Raw genomic sequence first — 19,536 nt, 5'->3', positions numbered from 1 at the left:
CTGATCACATACGTACGTTCGTTCGTTTTGCGAAACTCCACCAAGCTGCACACTTCTGATTTTTGTGCTTCTCTGTACATGTGTTATATTCAAATAAAATGTGACACAACACTTGTAAACAAGAACAAACGAAAAGCCTTACTGAGGTACGGAGACACAGAAGGGCAGTCGTCCAGGTCTGCTTCCTTCACGGAATCTCCCTTAGTCAGAGTTTCTTCCTTCCCCCAAACTAGGACCTTGTTGAAATTAGCCATGAAGTCCTTTGCTTTAGGAATGTCTTGAATAGCACCCACAAAGTAGTTACTGGTGGCCCACCCAACCACTGTCAGGCATAAGAGGAAAAGCAAGAGTAACCGGACTTTGTAGGAGAGATGGAAAGTCAGTAGGAAGCCCATGTCTGTTACTCCGTGAGCAACACGTATCTCTCTGCTTCACCGCAAGCAGGAAGCTTCAGGCTCAACTTTTCCAAGCTGATGGCAAACGTGGCGACAAATAGGGACGCCTGCTTTTGCTCCGTAGTTCTGCTCCAGCAGTCTCTGAAAGGCAATTACAAAGACATGTTTCACATGGAAATCCTATCCCGAATGATTCACGCCAGCACAGACGGAAAACTGATCCCCAGCGGAGCCTGACCAACAATAATGGAAACTCTCCAACAGGGGCTTTGAGATCAGAAAATCAGAGGGTTTTCGGGGGTAGAGGGTTCCAAAAACTCATATACATCACAGGAATTCTCTTCGGGTTACCACCCAGGCTGTCTGTCACCCAAGAAGAAAAGGAGCTTTCAGATGTCACACAGGAGGTGAAGTTAAGTAGAGACTGTGAATGCCTCCTCAGTTCTGAGGTGGGCACAGCCCAAAACACAGCCCCCCAATTTTTTTCTTTAGTGGCCCCTTCCTAGCACAACTTTCCCCCAATTTTTTTCTTTAGTGGCCCCTTCCGAGCACAACTTTAAGATAAGGTGGACAGGAATGCCTGGGTGGCTCAGTCATTAAGCGTCTGCCTTCGGCTCAGGTCATGATCCCAGGGTCCTGGGATCGAGTCCCACATCAGGCTCCCCTGTCGGCGGGGAACCTGCTTCTCTCTTCCTCTGCTGTTCCCCTTGCTTGTGCTCTCTCTGATAAATAAATAAAATCTTTAAAAAAAAAAAAAGGAAGATAATGTTAACAACATGTAAAATCTTGTATTTTGACCCAAAGAGAAAATAAGGAAAAAAACAAAAGTTCTTTTCTGTGACAGCTAGAAAAACTTGTTCCTCAACAACAGGCAATAAAAATCAAGGATGTTTCAGCTATAAATATTACATTCACGAGGAGGCACTGGCACAGGGCACATCCCAACAGGTGGGGGGTGAGGGCAAGAAACATAGAATGGCGACACGGGCTCAGTAAGGGTTTGGACTTACACGGAAACTATAGCTCCACCAAGTATCAGCCAGGACGCCTCAAGCCAGTCACTGAACTGAGCCTCGGTCTCGTCACCTGTAAAATGGGAATAAGAATGTACCTCCCTGGAGAAGTTACTGTGGGACTGAATGACCTAATGTATTAATACATAAAGTGTTAGCCCACCTCCTGATGCATAGTGAGCACCAGCTAAGTGGCGACCATCACTGCTGCTGTTGGTGTGTTACTTCCATTAAGTGACTCCAGGCTAAGGACGGCCAACAGGTGGACACACCGTCACGCTATTGTACTACTTCTGTCAGTTGCTGAATTGCCGTTCTGATTTCATACTGAACGAGCATGTGGTGAGACAGTGTGAATTCACCTCTGAGAGGTGGCCGTGCTTCTAGTTATGAACAAAAATCTGGTTTCGGAGACCACAACGCAGAGGGCCCACCCCGGACCATAGTGAATGCACTACGGTGATGAAGGCTACTTGGCAAGGCCCCCGCGGGGACAGCCAGCAATTCCCCCCACATCCTCCCTCCGTTGCCAAAACCACCTCTCTCCTCAAATTCTAAGCGTGTTATCACAAGGGTGCAGGAAATGCTAAATAAAGCCAGGGCGGCGGTCATCTTCATAGTCAAACATATCCTTAATTAAATGGATAGAATGGAGACCAAAATATTTGCTGTGCCAAGTAATGACACGAAAACAGGTATGATTAAATCTTAAGTAACAAAAAGGAAAACAGAAATAAACACTGTGTTTGTGATTACCACTAAAACTACAGAAATAAGAAAACTCTAGAAAGAAAAATAGCCCAAAGCTAACAATAATTGTATTAGGAGTATGCGATTAGCCAAGGGTATTTTTTTCTCTTTTATTTTTGGAATTTTGTACGATATACTTCTGCCCTTTCATAATGAAAACAAAGTTGTTAAACTGTTTTGTTTTTTTATTTTTTAAAAGATTTCGTTTATGTATTCGAGAGAGACAGAGTGAGAGACAGAGGGCACAGAGCACAAGCAGGGGTAGTGGCAGAGGGCAAAGCAAACTCCCCACTGAGCAGGGAGCCCGACATGGGACTGGATCCCAGGACCCCGGGATCATGACCTGAGCTGAAGGCAGACACTTAACCGACTGAGCCACCCGGGCACCCGTGTTTGCTTTTTTTTTTTTTTTTAAAGATTTTATTTATTTATGTGACAGAGAGACAGCCAGCGAGAGAGGGAACACAGCAGGGGGAGTGGGAGAGGAAGAAGCAGGCTCACAGCGGAAGAGCCTGATGTGGGACTCGATCCCAGATCGCCAGGATCACGCCCTGAGCCGAAGGCAGACGCTTTAACGACTGCGCCACCCAGGCGCCCCCTGTGTTTGCTTTTTTAAATTAGACATAGGGATGTGGTAATTCACTATGAAAAACAAAAACAAAAGACTCTTAGCACCTCTTGAGATAGTCCTCTATTTACTGAAGGGTAGTATTCCAAAAATTTAGCACTAGGTTAGTTCGAGGGCTACCTAGAAAGCGATTTCTCTCCAGATTCAATGTTATAAAGGGAGGTTAGGTCCCTGGGTCAAGCCACAAAAGAGAAGATTTGACTCAGGAAGCAAATAAACAGTATGGCCTCTGTTGAGCGTCTTGTGAAATTATCACAAGAAATTGCTGCTGAAGGCAGTCATGACAGCTAAGAAGAAGAGTGATTTATTTGTGCATTTACTCTGTGGCATGCACTGGGGTTAAATCACTTGTATTAATTTACCTAGTTCTCATTCTCAGCCTTGCAAGGTAAGAATCCTTAGTCTCTTCATTTTATAGAGGAGAAAACTGAAAGTTTAGAGAGATAAAGGAATTTACCCTCGACCACACAACTAGTAAGTGGTGGAGCTGGGGTCTGAGCCCGCAAGGCCAGGCCCAAAGCCTGCTTCTGCCATTGCCCTTTGCGTGGACGTTCCAATCTCTTTCCTCACGTAGGTATCTGGGGGCACCCAACGCTAACCCTTAAAATACACAAAATAACCCTTAAAATACTCTGGCAGCCTTCTATCTCTCTTCTATATCCTCCTGTCCCTTTCCTTGGGACTGTGTTCATGTGGCTTCCTGCGTCTGTTCTCTTCCCTCCAGAAAGTCTACAGGTTCCTGGGGCCAATCAGACAAGCTCTTGGGGACTTAACTGCAGGAGCCTTGACTGCTGGAATCAGCAATAGTGTTTTTCTTTGTGTTTTTATTTAAACTCCAGTTAGTTAACACACAGTATAATATTAGTTGCAGGTACACAATACAGTGATTTAACACTTCCATCTCCTTCTTGGAAAATTTAGACTGACAGCATTGTTTTTCTAACAGCTGCTTATGGAGGTATAGGCCCCCGACAGGGAGACTCCCTGGCTGAAGAGACTTCTGACCAGAGGTACTGTAGTGTCAGAAGCAGAAAGGACCACCACGCACACGAGTCCAGCACCCTGTCCTGTTACAGAGGGAGGAAGAGTGGCTTAGAGAGATTTAAAACCTACCCAACCCAATCATAGACGATTATTGCTAAACTGCAGCCCACAGAATTTGTCCAAAGATAAGGAATTTATTATAAAAGCAAGGAGCCATGCTTAATGATTACTTAATAGCCCTTCACGGCTAACTCCACTTCTTGAGAGTTAAAAATAATCACTTCCCCTCTTTTTTTTTTTAAAGCCTTAGTGCCATCCTCAAAACTGACTGTACAGGGAGCCAGCATAAAGGAAGCTGAAGTATGAGGTCTCCTTGGTTCCTGGGAGTAAACATGTGAGGTGTGAAGGGTCTATAACACCGGTCCAACCATCCTTCAGGAGAGAGCTCCTGCCCAGCTTGCTTATTGGCCGAGTGACTCAAGGCAACCCCTCTTACTATGTTTATCAAGCTATTAAACATACATACATACACACACACACACACACACACACACACATATACAGACTTATCTTAAAGTATTGCCATAAGAGGGACACCTGGGTGGCTCAGTCAGTTAAGCAAGTGCCTTCGGCTCAGGTTATGATCCCACGGTCCTGGGATTGAGTCCTGCATTGAGTTCTTTGCTCAGCAAGGAGCCTGCTTCTCCCTCTCCCTCTTCCTGCCACTCCCCTGCTTGTGCTCTCTCTCTTTCTGTCAAATAAATAAAATCTAAAAAAAAAAAAAAAAATGTTGCCCTAAGAATTTAATGAGAGTTGCACCCAAACACACCTAGTACATTCCCAGGAACACAGTAATCATTGAGTCTGCTTACCAATGTGATTCATGCTCAAATTTTATCAGACTGCTAACCGTGATAATGTTATCTTGGGAATTACATATTGACATACAGGTAATTTTTATTTTCCATTTCTGTGTTATTTCCTATTTTTCTTTTAATGGGTTTACATTACCTTTACGATTTAAAAAATAATGATTTTCAAAAGAAAGTTCTTTCAAAGGCAGGTAACTCTTGGTTAATGTTTGGGGAAACGTCACTAGATTGGACTTATTTATAATAACATACAAGTAATTGAGAGACCTTGAACCTCCCCTTGAAAAGAGTTTTCTTTTTCAATCAAAAGAGTGACAGGAAAATTCTGACTGTAGACAATAAATCCAGGTAATGTGAAACAAGTTATTTTAGGGCAAGACTTATTTGCTAGAAGTTTGCCCAATAGTTCAAAATGATGAAGTTTTCATAAGCTTTCTTTTTCCTCCTCCCAATTCAACCAGTCTTTTCTGAGCATCTGCTATTTTCAGGCATGGTACTAGGCACCAAAGGGATAAAAAAGGGAGTTAAGGACACGTCCTAGCACTTAGAGTTTATTTCAAACCTTTCTTAGATTTTAATGACTTGTTTCAAAATATGCCAGCCCCACCCCTGAAATTGGAGGAATAAATGAAATAAGATTGGCAAAATTGAGACATACTGAAACTAGGTGAAAAGTACCCAAGGGTTCGTTTTCCTTTTCTCTCTACTTTTGTGTATGCTTGAAATTTCCCATAATAATGAAAGAAAAAAATCTAGCAAAGAAGATAAGCCATAACAAAAGGTAAATCAGCATGTATCATTTCTGGAGAATCTCTACACATACACATTTTTGCACCGTGGGGGATGGAGGGAGGATACCAGGTGTCATTTCATAAATATTTACTAAATACTTATGCACCAGGAAGAAAGGGTGTAGTCTTCATTTAGCAGCTAAGAGTGCCAACTCGGCGTGCCAAACCCATATGGTTTCCAAACCCATCTGCAAGCACAAGGCATCTCAAAGTGGGCGTGATGAGGCCCCTGGCACATGATCCTACTGCTTTGGGCCTCCGGAGCAGCACAGGGGAAAGGCCATTATTTTGCTACTCCTTTTCCTCTTGCAGAATTCCTGAGAGCTGTGTTTGCACACAGGTTGTCCTACCTTCTTTGGGCCTCTGGTATTCATCTCCTTTACCTGGCTTCTGAGTGATCACTGCCCAGACCCCAGTGGTTCCCTGGGTGGGGGGTAAGGATGGGTGACAGCCACTTACAAGTACAAATCATTTAGACTGAGCTCTGAAGGGCCAAAACTAGAAGCATCTGAGCAAGAAAATAATGATGGCATTATATTTTAACCCACAGAATAAAATGAATATCCACGAGTCCATACTGACACAAATAAATAAATAAATAAATAAATAAATAAATAAATAAATAGGAGGAAAAGGACAGTTCGTACAGGAAACTCAATTAATAAGGAAACAGGAGATGGAAAAAAAATCACCACTAGGCAAACAGCACTGTAAGAATTGTTGCAGACAAGATCCGTCAATGGGTATTAAAATCAGTAGGTGAAAATTTGAGGATAAACAGAATTTGTATAGTCTCAAAGTATCTCCCCCAAGAGAATTACTAGTTGTAAAGGGAAAGACAGTAACTTTACAGTGGGGAAACATAGTAGATTTCACCCTCACTAAGTGATAAGGTTTAGTATTACTGGTGATATGACCTACCAACCTCATGAATCAGTGATCTTTTAAATTCCACAAAATAATCAGCGCTCTTCAAAAGGGTCAAAATAATGAAGGACAAGGAAAAACTGAGGAACTATCTCAGAAGAGACTAAAGAGAAATAACTGAATGCAATGTAGGATTCTGGATAGAATATGGGAACAACAACAAAAAATTATTAGCAGGAATATTAATGAAATTTGAATAAAATCTGGAGCTTAATCGTATTGATAATTGAACCATGGTTATGTAATGGTCCAATATTAGGGGAAGCTGAGTGATTTATCTGTACCATGTTTGCAACTTTTCTCTAAATCTAAACTTAATTAAAATTAAAAGTTAAAATTTTAAAAGTCAGAGACTGAGTATAACCCAAGTCAACATAGGGCAGTGAAATTAATTCCATTCTCACAGAGAATCACTGTTTTTTTGTATTCCTGGACCTCAAACTGACCTGATACATAGCAGGTGCTGAATTTGGTAAATAATCAATGACGGTCTAGAGTATACTAGTTGAAATACATAAGGACTCACCATCATCCCAGGCGACTACTAAAAACTGATGGGGGGGCAGGGAGAGAAGGAAAATAAACATTAATAAGGAAGGGAAAGAATTGGGCAGCCTGGACGGCGCAGTTGGTTAAGCGTCTGCCTTTGGCTCAGGCCATGATCTTGGGGTCCTGGGATCCAGTCCCTCATCAGGCTCCCTGCTCAGCGGGGAGCCTGCTTCTCCCTCTCCCTCTCCCTCTGCCTGCTGCTCCCCCTGCTTGTGTGCTCTGTCCCTCTCCCTCTCTCTCTGTCAAATAAATAAATAGAATCTTTAAAAAAAATAAAAAAATAAGGGAAAAATTAAATGGGTCTAAAATTCCATTTGGGAACATTTAAAAACTGAAAAAGGCTCGCCCCCTCGCTAGCTCCCTTTGGTTTACTAACACCATCACTTTTCTAAGGGTAAAGAGCCCCCTCTCTAATAAATGGCACTTTCTCTTGGTCTTGCCCACAACTTTCTGCTCCTCTGCCACTGAATATTCAAAAGCAGTGCTTCTCTCTCCTCATTCGGAAAGGAACTGCTGCTTCCACTGTCCCTCCCATCCTGAAGCCACAGGGCACACTGGATCAGAGTCCCTGACTCCAGCCAAGAGCTGCCAGATGTCAACATTACCCATTTTACAGCAGCAAGAGTTGCCACAACACAGTCAGGAAACATGAAGTAAATGTAACTAGCTGAAGACTGAAATTGTCTTATATAGCATATGTTATGCAGCACAACAGAATTCAAGAGAATTTCTGATGGCGGGTGTAATGGAGATTCATGGTGTACTTGTGAGTCCTGCTCAGGTAGCCCAAAGAGCCCTGCAAGGAGGTCAGCGCTCTGCTTCTGCAGTAATTAGGGGCACACCAATGAGAAAGCTTGAGAAGGTCTAAGGAAATGGGAAAAAACAAGGCTCTGAAGTCACAAAGAGCTGAGTTCAAATCTTGTTACCAGACGCATGAATGGCTTTGGGCAAGTGACCAAAATTTCTGAGTCTGTTTTGTCATTTATTTAACTTTTTTTTTTTTTTTTTAAGATGTTACTTATTTACTTGACAGCACAAGCAGAGGGAGCTGCAGGCAAAGGGAGAAGCTGGCTCCCTGTTGAGTAGGGAGCCCGACACAAGGCCCTATCCCAGGACCCTGGGATCATGACCTGAGCCAAAGGCAGACATTTAACCAACTCAGCCACCCAGGTGTCCCTGCCATTTATTTAAAAAGCCTGTTTAATATGTGGTTCCGTGAATGCCTCTAGCAAATACAGTGGGGAATCCTGAAGTACAGATTCCTGGGCCCTACTCCATAGCTAATGGGTCAGAACAGCTAGGCGTGGGACTCGGGAAAATGAATTTTTAACAAGCTCCCCAGGTGATTCTTCTACCCATTAAAATTTGAGAACCACTGAAATGAGAGAATGGGCCTAGAATGCAAGAGATCCTTCAGAAATGTTCATTTTCCTTCTAGTGAGGACAAACAGTAAGAAGATATGTGAGGGGCACCTGGCCGTCTCAGCCAGTAGAAAATGTGACTCTTGATCTCAGAGTTCTGAGTTTGAGCCCCATGTTGGTATAGAGATTACTTAAAAATAAAATCTTTTAAAAAAAGATATGTGAAAATGAGATTGTTAAAATGCATTTGAATAGCTTTTGATTCCATCATTTAGTACTTCATTCTAAGGAAATAATCAGAAAGGCAGACCACAATATTCAAGCCAACATTATAAAAATAACCAAAAATTGATTAGAATCAGAATGCTAACAATTCAGAGCTGATTTAATTAATTACAGTACCTCCATATGCTGGAACATACGCTTTTGTTAAAAAAGTGTTGAAAAAACTTAACTACATGGGGGGGCGGTGCGCCTGGGTGGCTTAGTGGGTTGAGCATCTGCCTTCAGCTCAGGTCATGATCTCAGAGTCCTGGGATGGAGCCTGCATCGGGCCCACTTTGGGCTCCCTGCTCAGCAGGCAGTCTGCTTCTCCCTCTCCCTCCCCCCCAACTTTTGCACACCTGCATGCGCGCTCTCTCTATCTCTCTCAAATAAATAAATAAAATCTTTTAAAAAAACAAAAAAACAAAAACATAACTACATGGGAAAGTGCTCATGATAGCAAAGTGGAAAAAACCCAGAATATAAAAACGTACATATACAATTTCAATTATTCTATGTATGGTGTGCATGTCTTTTATATATGAAATGCCAAAAAGAGTGACGACTGCTGGTTGTTTGTTAATTATAAGATTAGGGAAATTGTAGTTTTTTTCCCCTCTATGTTCTAATTGTTCTAAAGTGGGGTTTTTGTGATCAGAAGCAATGTTGTTTTTTTCTGATAAAATGACTATATAGATTTCCTTCAAAATATATTAAAATTTAGAGAGGACACAATAGACAGGATTATAACTTGAAGTTACATAAGTTTGGCCACAGTTCATTCATATAACTTTTAAGGATCTGTTCTCAAGAGGCCCCAACAAGCCCAAATCTCAACAAAACAAAACAAAACATCTCAGAGGCTGTCAATAATTTTCAACGCCAGAGAATACTGCAGTCTCTGTTTGAAATTCCTATTCCCAGGTTCTACTCCCAGAGATTTTTATTTCAAAGGTCTGAGGTGATGTCAGGGAATCCATATTTTCAACAGGAACCTAGGTATGTTTGAGAAACCAACCTAGGTTTGTCTGAGTCCCCTGATGGCTTAAAAAAAGAGAGAGAGAGAGAATAAAACCAGCACTGACTTGCTTTTGATGTTCCCACTCTGAATAAAAGATCTTCGAAGAGATGGTTAGCTCTCAAATTATTTGTATGCATCTCTGGAAAAAGCACCCATTATTATCAGCTCAGTTTAAAGTAGATACTAAATACTTATTCTATCAAGTGGCATATAAAATACAATAACAGAGCTGGTTTTATTGCTCCCCCCAACAAGATTATGTGGGCAAACAATTCAATACTTCTCTCCAACAGATGTTCTTAATCTGGTCAAGGCACACAAACAGGAACCTGAATGTTTGCAATTTTATGGGGTTTAAAGGCCAACCTTGCTCTAGAAGATAAAATTCCTAAAAGATAAACTATGGTCCAATCAAGCATTATCTGCTCCCCTAAGGACACATTCCAGCACTCCTGCCCAGCCCTCCTGCCTAGGATAGTCCTCCACCCCTCTTTCTAAGCCTGGGCCCTGAATAATATTCATTCCTATCCAAGATTCCTTGACTTTCTCACATCTCGAACATGTTATCTTCCTTTCTTAAAAAATTTAGAAATTAAAAAATTAAAACACACACACACACACCCCTCTCCTCAACCCTCAAATTACTATTTTCTTGCTCCTCCTTTTCATCACCAAAGGGCTGCAGAACTCCCCCTGTGTCCTGAACGCCTCCACGTCCTCAAACCTCTCCCACTCGTGAACACTTGCAACGTCCACTTTGTTGATAATTGCTCTCCTAAGGATAGCAATCCAAAGGCCTCTTCTCAGTCCCAGTCTTCCTGGACTTTTCCATTCTTTTCCAACTAGAGTTAGCCCTTATCTAATGGGAGACCGATCAACAGACACCGATCGAAAGGCAGGGGGTGGACTCAGAGCCCCACTCTGGGCAGGTGTCTCTGAAGTACTTTAAAATCCAGGTGACTCTGACAACTCGCCGGCCACAGCAGGCCCTAGGCTGGGATCAGCTGGTCGGTTTCCTAGGAGAAACCCTGGGAGAAAGGGCTCCAAGCAGGAGGGGGCTTTTTCACTTGATGCGCCCGCGGAGAAAGAAGTGCTGGAGGACGACCCCAAATTCGTGAGACGACCCCTGAATCTCTCCCCACTTGGCAGCATCTCCCCCGACTCCCCCGCCAACAGCGGAGGGTGCGCCGCGGTGGCGCGGACACCTGAGCCGGTGCCTCCCGCTAGGCTCGGCCTCCGCAGGCCCCCAGTCCGGCCCCACCGCTGGGGCTGAGGCAGGACGGCCCCACCGAGCCGGGCCGGGCCGCGCCGCGCCGGCCCCCCGCGCGCTCAGCCCCAGCGCGGACCCACCCGAGTGCGCCCCACGGCGATGCCCACGCCGCGCCCGCCACCGCCCCCCCGCACGGGATTGCGCGCCCCAGGCGCCCGGGGGGCCCAGGCCCGGCGCACTCACCACGGACGCGGCCGCGGCCAGCACCTCCGGGAGAAAGCAGAGGCGGCGAGAGGGGCCATGGGGACCGCCCCCGCCGCCTGGGAGGAGGTTCCCGAGTGCGGGCTCCTCCCCCCGCCCGCCCCGAGAGTCGCGTCGGCCGGGCCTTGGGGGCGGGTCTGCCAGTTTCTCTGCAAGCGTGGCGCTCCACCCCCAGCCAGACGTACCCCACCCGGGCGATCGAGGAGCTAGGAGGGAGAAAGAGGGGTGGACATCTTGTCTTTTGAGAGATAAAGCTTGTGCTTTCCACATTCATCCCCGTCAGTGCTCACAAAGCATCGGTTAGTTCAAAGCGATGGTTAGTTCTGGTTTTACAGAATAGGAAACTGAGGCTTCAGAGGCTAGTAAACTTACATCACCCGGACAGCTTTCAGCTTTCTCAACTACATAGTGTACCAAATTACCTGCCTTTCCCATTTCCCAGGACAATTGAGAATATTAACTGAATAAATTGTGAGAAATCCTAACTTCTTCAAAGATAAAACAAAAAGTCAAGACAGAATCATATTTATAACTAAAAATTTAAAAGAAAAATCACGGTGGGTTCCGCTTAGGCAGGCAGGATAGCAGGCCATATTCTCCAGGGCACCCTACCACGCACAGTAAAATAAGAGATTCTCCAAGAATTACCCCAACCCAAAAGGAACAAACCATGGGAAGAACCAGGAGTGGGTCACTGAGCTCTAAGCAGGAGATCTGGGGCTTTGCTCAGGGCGCATGGAGAGCTCCTGCCCACACTGTGATCTGGGACTGAAAGAAGGAGAGCCAAACCTGAGCCTTTTAAGAGTTCCAGGTCTCCTGTGCTCTAAGCAGAAGCACTAGAAACCCACTCTGAGGGAAGCATCCTTGATTCAGTGCCATAAGGTTGATGCAAATGCAAGTTAACAGCAACAACAACAAAACCACCACACGTAGGCGGTCACACATAAGTGACAGTCAGCACAACTGATACACAACGGATTAAGGGATTCTCTAACACAGAATACAGAACTTTTTTTTTTTTTTAGAAAAATTTAAAGGAAAAGGAAAAAAAAAGGGATGTTCCTGGAGATTACTTACCAATTACGATGGAGATAGAGTACCAGCACATTTGAGAAATTTGGCAGAAACCACCTTAATCAAGTACGCAAAGTTAAATTCACCAGTAGTACAAATTGGTATCACACGTGAGATGGTATTCTAAGGCCATGACATCACCTTTATTGTATTCCTGCCAAAAATACAGAATTGGAATTTAATCATGAGAAAACAGTTAGATAAGCCCAAATTAAGGGACATTCTACAAAACGACTGGCCTGCACACCCCAAAAATTTCAATGTCATAAAAGACAAAGAAAAAAAAACTGTTTCAGATTAAAGGAGACTAAAGAGATTTGACATCTGAATTTCTGATTGAAAAACAAGTTGCAGCAAAGTATATTACTGAGACAATAGGAAGTGAATATGTACAGTGTGATAGATTAAAAAAAGCCTAGAATTCTTTGACATTCCTCGGGCTGAGAAATGGGTACATATTTCCCCTCCTTTTAAATCTGGGTTAGCGATGACTGCTTGGACAAATGGAGTAGAGTGGAAGTGACAGGGTGCCAATTCTGAACCCAACCTTAATTTTTTTATTATTTTTTTTCTGAGCCCAATCCTTAAAAGGCAATTTCTGGGAACACCTGGGTGGCTCAGTTAAGCATCCACCTCTTGATTTTGGCTCAGGTTGTGATCTCAGGGTCATGAGATTGAGCCCTGCATCAGGCTCCACGCTCAGGGTGGAGCTGGCTTAAGATTCTCTCCCTCTCCCTCCGCCCCTCTCCCTGCTCTCTCTCTCTCAAAATAAATACATACATAAATAAGATCTTCAAAAAGAAAAGGCAATTTCTGCTTCTTCCACTATATTCTATTTCTTGAATTTGATCATTGTATTATAGTTATATAGGAAAGTGACTTTATTCTTCAGAATTATTTAATGATTATCATAATGTCTGCAATTTCTCTCAAATGGTTCAGTTAAAAGTCTGTGTGTGAGAGAGTGAGAGAGAATGTATGCATAAATGTGGCAAAATGTTAACAACTGATGAATCTAGATGAAGTGTATACAGGTGTTCCATGAATAAATTTCACAACTTTTCTAAGCCTTGACATTTTACCCTCAAAAAAGTGAAAATAGAAGAGAAAGGATTAAATCTCAAAGAGGAAAAAAGCAATGACCTGACTTCCCCTTTTGGCCAAGATGAACTAACAAGGACAAGAAGTACCATCCCAACTAAAGTATCTAAAACAAAACAAAATGAACAAACAAACAAAAAAACAGACAAAATATCTACAACAGTTTTCAAGATACTCTATATGAAGCAACAAAGGATAGTGATCTCTGAGAGATAAGAAACTAATAAGGTGGGGCGCCTGGGTGGCACAGCGGTTAAGCGTCTGCCTTCGGCTCAGGGCGTGATCCTGGCGTTATGGGATCGAGCCCCACATCAGGCTCCTCTGCTATGAGCCTGCTTCTTCCTCTCCCACTCCCCCTGCTTGTGTTCCCTCTCTCGCTGGCTGTCTCTATCTCTGTCAAATAAATAAATAAAAATCTTTAATAAAAAAAAAAAAAGAAACTAATAAGGTGAGTCCTATAATTGCCCCAGTTTGCTACTTTGAGAGTTTCCAAGCATGGAGAAGGAAGAGAAAGCTGAGACAGAGACTGGCAGATCTGAGTTGAGGAAATAGACCCTAGGGTACAGAAACCAAAGCAGGTAGACTTCACAGGATAGAATAACAGAAAGAAGACAGCTGCATAGAGACAGAATACTGGACATATCCACAGAGTTCTCCCTCAAGAATTTATGACCAATACATGCATCTAAGGAAACTGTTCTAGGCCTGGGAAAGAACAATCTGTAAGGATTAGAGGGAATGGTTCTTGTCACTCACACTGGACTAGGAATAGTGCCTATATCAATCAGCCAGACTGGAAAAACTCATTATTCACAAGGCACCTGGTAGAATATTCAGGGAGATCTTCCCTCAGTAGTGGAGAAGTAGCCCTACAATGAGCACTACCTATTATAAAGTAAAAACAAGATCCCAAAGGACCAAACTATAACCAAATAACTTAAGTATGTCCCAGAACAAAGCACAAGAAGATTTATAGAGCTATAAAAATAGTCAACACTGAACGAGGTAAAATTCACAGTGTCTAGTATCCAAACAAAGATTACCAATTATACAAAGAGTCAAGAAAATACAACTGATGAGGGAAGAATAATTAGTGAAAAGCAACTCAGAACTGACACAGATGCTAGAATTAACAGAAAAGAACATTAAGACAATTATTATAACTGTATTCCATACATTCAAAAAGTTAGAAACACAGAAAATATAAAGGAAGACCCAAATTAAACTTGTAGAAATGAAAAATAAAATGTATGACTACATCATATAGGCCAGAAAGGGATAAATTAAAGTATATATTGTAAGGTTCTTATATTATGTGTGAAATGGCATAAGATCACTTTAAGATACCCTATGATAGATAAATACATATACTATAAACCCTTAAGCAACCACTAACATAACAAAATAAAGAATTATAACTAATTAAGCAACAAAGGAGATAAAATCATTCAACAAGAAACTTGATTAGTCCAAAGAAAGTAGGAAACCAGGAAAGTGAGAACAAATAACAGGCAGGACAAATAGAAAACAAACAGCAAATCTACCTTAATCTCAAATTAAATGTAAATGGTGTAAACAGCATAGATTGTCAGGATGAATAAAAAAGCAAGCCCCAACTATATGCTGCCTATAAAAAGTGCAGTTCAAATATCAAGATAATATAATAAATAAGTTAAAAGTGAAAGGATGGAAAGAGTGAAACTATGCTAACACTAGCCAAAGGAAAACGAGATTAGCTACTTTAAAATCAAACAAAATAAATTTCAGACCAAAGCATATTACCAGGGATCAAGAAGGTCATTTTATAAAGGGGTCAATTCATCAAGAGGATATAAGTCTTAAACATTATGAACCTAATAATAGTGCTTCAAAATACATGAAGTTAAAACTGATAGAACTGCACAAAGAAATAGATGACTCCATAATTATAGTCAGAGATTTTAACACTCCTCTCTCAATAATTGCCAGACCATGTATGCAGAAAATCAGTATGGATATAGAAATTTTAAATAACACTATTAATTACTTGACCTGATTGACATTTATAGAACACCCAACAATAGCAGAATACATACACATATTTCTCAAGTGCACAGAGAACTATTTTGGATCACAGACTCAATAAAATTCAATAGGATTCAAGTCATGCAACTTATGTTCTCTGACCACAGAAAAATTAAATTAGAAATCAGTAACTAAAAGATCCTTGGAAAATCCCCAAGTATTTGGAAACTAAACAACACTCTTCCATATAACTGGCAGATTAGGGATGCCTGGATGGCTCAGTCGGTTAAGCATCTGCCTTCAGCTCAGGCCATGATCCCAGGGTCCTGGGATTGAGTCCCACATGGGGCTCCTTGTTCAGCGGGGAGCCTGTTTCCCCCTCCCCCCGCTTGTGTGCTCTCTCTCTTTCTCTCTCTCTCACATACACACGTGCATGCATGGACAAATAAATAAATAAAATCTTAGAAAAAAATAATCGGCAGATTTAAGAAGAAATCAAAAGAGAAATTGAATAATATTTTGAACAGAATGAAAATGAAAACAACATATCAGAATTTGTAGATGCCACTGATGCAGTACTTAAGGGGAAACTTACAGCACTAAATGTCTATATTAGAGAAAAAGGTCTCAAATCCGTGATCTCAGCTCTACCTTTCAAACCTAGAAAAGAAAGAGCAAAGCAAACAGAAAGCAGAATAAAGGAAGTAATAAAGACCAAGGTAAGAACCGATGAAATAGAAAAGAAGAAAACAATAGAGAGAATCAAATAAAGCAAAGGCTGGTTCTTTCAGAAAATCAATAGAATGGACTATGCTTTAGCTATACTAATCAAAAAAAAAAAAGAGAAAAGACAAATTATCGAAATCAGAAATACAGAGTTGATATCACCACATATTCTTCAAGTATTAGGGATAAAAGTAGGTCTTTTTATAGTTCACAAGTGTGATGATTGAGTATCCACACTGTTTTGTGATGTGCCTCCTTCAAGCCTTGTTATGACTACAACATATTACCCATCTGATGTGAAAAAAATAAGAAAAAAGGGATAAAAATAGATTATTATGAACAATAATAACTTTATGCTAATAAATTTCACAACATAGATAAAATGGACAAACTCCTTGAAAGACATAAATTACCACAGCTCACATAAGAATAGATAACCTAAAAAGACCAGTATCTACTAAAGAAGCTGAAATTGTACTTAAAAACCTTTCCACACGGAAAATTCCAGGCCCACATAGCTAGAAGAAATAATGCTAATTCTACACAAAATTTTCCAAAACAATTGAAGAAGAGGGAATACTTCCCAACTCATTCCATGAGACCAGCATTATCCTAACTCCAAACCCAGACAAAAATACTACAAGAAACAAAACTATAGACTAATATCTCTCATGCATACAGAAGCAAAAAAAAAATCTAAACGAAACTTTAGCAAATTGAATTCAATGGCATAAAGAATGATAACACAACATGACCAAGAAGGATGGGTTCACCCAAAAATTGCAGAGTTGGTTTAACATTAAAAAATCAAACAGTAATTCACCATATTATCAAACCAAAGCAGAAAAACCATATAATCATCTCAATAGATGCAAATGCTGCATTTGACAAAATCTAATGTTTATTCCTAATAAAAATTTTTGGTAAGCTAGGAATATGAGGGAACTTCTTCAACCTGATAAAAGACATTTACAAAATACTGACAGCTAACTTCATATTCAGTGGTGAAAGACTGAATGCTTTCCCACTAAGATCAGAAACAAGATAGGGGGATGTCTTCTGTCACCACTTCTACTCGACATTATATATAGACACAAAAACTCTAAACATAATTTCAATAGATTAAACAATATATAAAAAGGATACTACATAATTACCAAGTGGGATTTATCCCAAGAGGGATTCAACCCTTCAAAAATCAATGAGTGTAATTCAACATATTAGCCAACTAAGAAGAAAAGCCAGATGAAATCATATTTCTAAAAAAGAAATAAAAGGAGTCCAGATTGGAAAGAGAGAAGAAATCTGTCTTTTTCATAAATAACATGATTGTCTCTGTAGAAATTCCAGTGCAATATACAAAAATGCTACAAAAACTAATGAGTTTAGGGAGATACAAGATACAATATTGATATACAAAAATGAGTTGAATTTCTAGATACTGGCAATGACAACTGGAAATTGAAATTTTAAGATAGCATCAAAAATATGAAAGACTTAAGGATAAATGTGACAAAAGATGTAAAAGGTCTTAAACTGAAAATGACAAAACATTGCTGAGAGAAATTCAGGAGACCTAAATAAATAGAATTGTATGCTTTGCTCATGAGTCAGAAGGCTCAATACTGTCAAGATGTCAGCTCTCCCCAAATTGATCTGTGTGTTCATCGCATTTCTAACAAAAAACCCAGCAGGTTTTTCTTTTCCCCAGAAACTGACAAAAAAAAAATCATAATGGAAAGCAAAGGACCTAGAATTCCTAAAAACAACTTTGGAAAAGAATTTTATATGATTTTGAGAATTACTGTAAAGCTACCATAATTTAAACAATGCAATATAAGCATAAAGATGGACAGATTAATAGAATATAATTGAGATTACAAAAATAGGGGCACCTAGCTGCCTCAGTCCGTAGAACATGTGACTCTTCATCTCAGCGTTATAAGTTCAAGCCTCGTTTTGGGGGTAGAGTTTACTTAATAAAAATTTTTTTTAAAGATTCCAAAAATAAAATCATGTAAATATGACTTTTGACAAAGGCACAAATACAATCGAGCAGAGAAAGGATAGTCTTTTCAATAAATAGTGCTTGAACAACTAGATATCCCATCAAAAAAAGAATACCTCATCTTAACATATACAAAAATTAACTCAAAATGAATGACAAACCTAAATGCAAAACCTAAATCTATAAAATGTCTAAAAGAAAATATAGAAGGAAATCTTTTTAAACTGGACTTCAAAAATTAAAACTGCTCTTAGAAAAACACTGCTTAGAAAATGTAAAAGCACTAGGGGCGCCTGGGTGGCAGAGCGGTTAAGCATCTGCCTTCGGCTAAGGGCGTGATCCCGGCGTTATGGGATCAAGCCCCACATCAGGCTCCTCCGCTGAGAGCCTGCTTCTTCCTCTCCCACTCCCCCTGCTTGTGTTCCCTCTCTCGCTGGCTGTCTCTCTCTCTGTTGAATAAATAAATAAAATCTTTAAAAAAAAAAAAAAAGAAAAGAAAATGTAAAAGCACTAAAACCAGATAAAGACACCACACGAAATGTGAATTATAGGCCAATATCTCTCATGAATATAGATGCAAAAATCCTCAACAAAATGTTAGCAAACCGAATCCAACAATACATTTAAAAAGTCATATGCCACCATCAACTGGGATTTATTCCCAGGATGCAAGTGTGGTTCAATATCCACAAAACAATTAACGTGATACATCTCATCAATAAGAGAAAGGAAAAAAAACATATGATCATTCCAACAGGTGCAGAAAAAGCACTTGACAAAGTACAACATCCATTCATGATAAAATCCTCCACAAAAGTAGGTCTAGAGGGAACATACCTCAATACAGTAAAGGCGTTGTATGAAAAAAAAAAAACACAGCCAAAATCATACTCAATGGGGAGCAACTGAGAGCTGTTCCTCTATGGTCAGGAATAAGACAGGGATGTCCGCTCTCACCACAGTTATTTAACACAGCACTGGAAGTCCTAGCCGCAGCAATTAGAAAACATAAAGAAATAAAAGGCATCCAAATTGGTAAGGAATGAGCACTCTTACAATCTGCAGATGACATAATACTAATATATAGAAAACCCTAAAGACTCCACCAAAAAAACTAGTAGAACTGATAAATGAGTTCAGTAAAGCCACAGGATACAAAATCAAAGTACAGAAACCAGTTGCATTCCTATATGCTACTAATGAAGCAGCAAAAAGTGAAATTAAGAAAACAATCCCATTTATAATTGCACCCAAAACAGTAAGATAGCTAGGAATAAACTTAACCAAAGAGGAGAAAGACCTGTACTCTGAAAACTATAAAACGCTGATGAAAGAAATTCAAGATGATGCTAAGAAATGGCAAGACATTCCGTGCTTGTGGATTGGAAGAACAAATATTGTTAAAAGGTCTACACTATCCAAAGCAATCTACAGATTTAATGCAATTCCTATCAAAATTTAAAAACAGCATTTTCACAGAACTAGAACAAACAATCCTGGGGCACCTGGCTGGCTCAGTGAGCAGAGCAAGCAACTCTTGAGCTCAGGGTCGTGATTTTGAGCCCCATATTGCGTGTAGAGATTACTTAAAAAAAA

At 40.7% G+C, this 19,536-nt stretch overlaps 1 protein-coding gene and 1 non-coding gene across 4 annotated transcripts in view; one reads left to right on the top strand and one right to left on the bottom strand.

Moving 5' to 3' along the window:
• B4GALT4 (beta-1,4-galactosyltransferase 4) overlaps positions 1–12,123 on the bottom strand; it is a 29,020-nt gene extending 16,897 nt beyond the window's left edge. The window contains exons 1-3 of one of the 3 annotated variants that reach the window (XM_045785128.2): positions 11,010–11,090; positions 1,406–1,481; positions 143–536 (exon numbers count right to left, since the gene is read on the bottom strand). In XM_045785128.2, coding sequence (XP_045641084.1) covers positions 143–395 — 253 coding nt within the window. In that variant the 5' untranslated portion in view covers positions 396–536; positions 1,406–1,481; positions 11,010–11,090. Of the gene's footprint in view, positions 1–142; positions 537–1,405; positions 1,482–11,009; positions 11,121–12,104 lie in introns of those variants that run through there. The other 2 variants (XM_045785131.2, XM_045785129.2) reach the window with 2 other exon arrangements.
• Positions 12,124–16,127: 4,004 nt separating this feature from the next.
• LOC123784475 (small nucleolar RNA U13) lies at positions 16,128–16,229 on the top strand. The gene has a single exon (XR_006777466.1). It is a non-coding gene; the product is annotated as a small nucleolar RNA U13 (small nucleolar RNA).
• Positions 16,230–19,536: the final 3,307 nt, after the last annotated feature.

This window comes from Ursus americanus, chromosome 4, assembly GCF_024610735.1.
Source record: "Ursus americanus isolate L20-20 chromosome 4, mUrsAme1.1.p, whole genome shotgun sequence".
Classification (NCBI taxonomy): domain Eukaryota; kingdom Metazoa; phylum Chordata; class Mammalia; order Carnivora; family Ursidae; genus Ursus; species Ursus americanus.
This window is presented reverse-complemented; position numbering and strand designations above follow the sequence as displayed.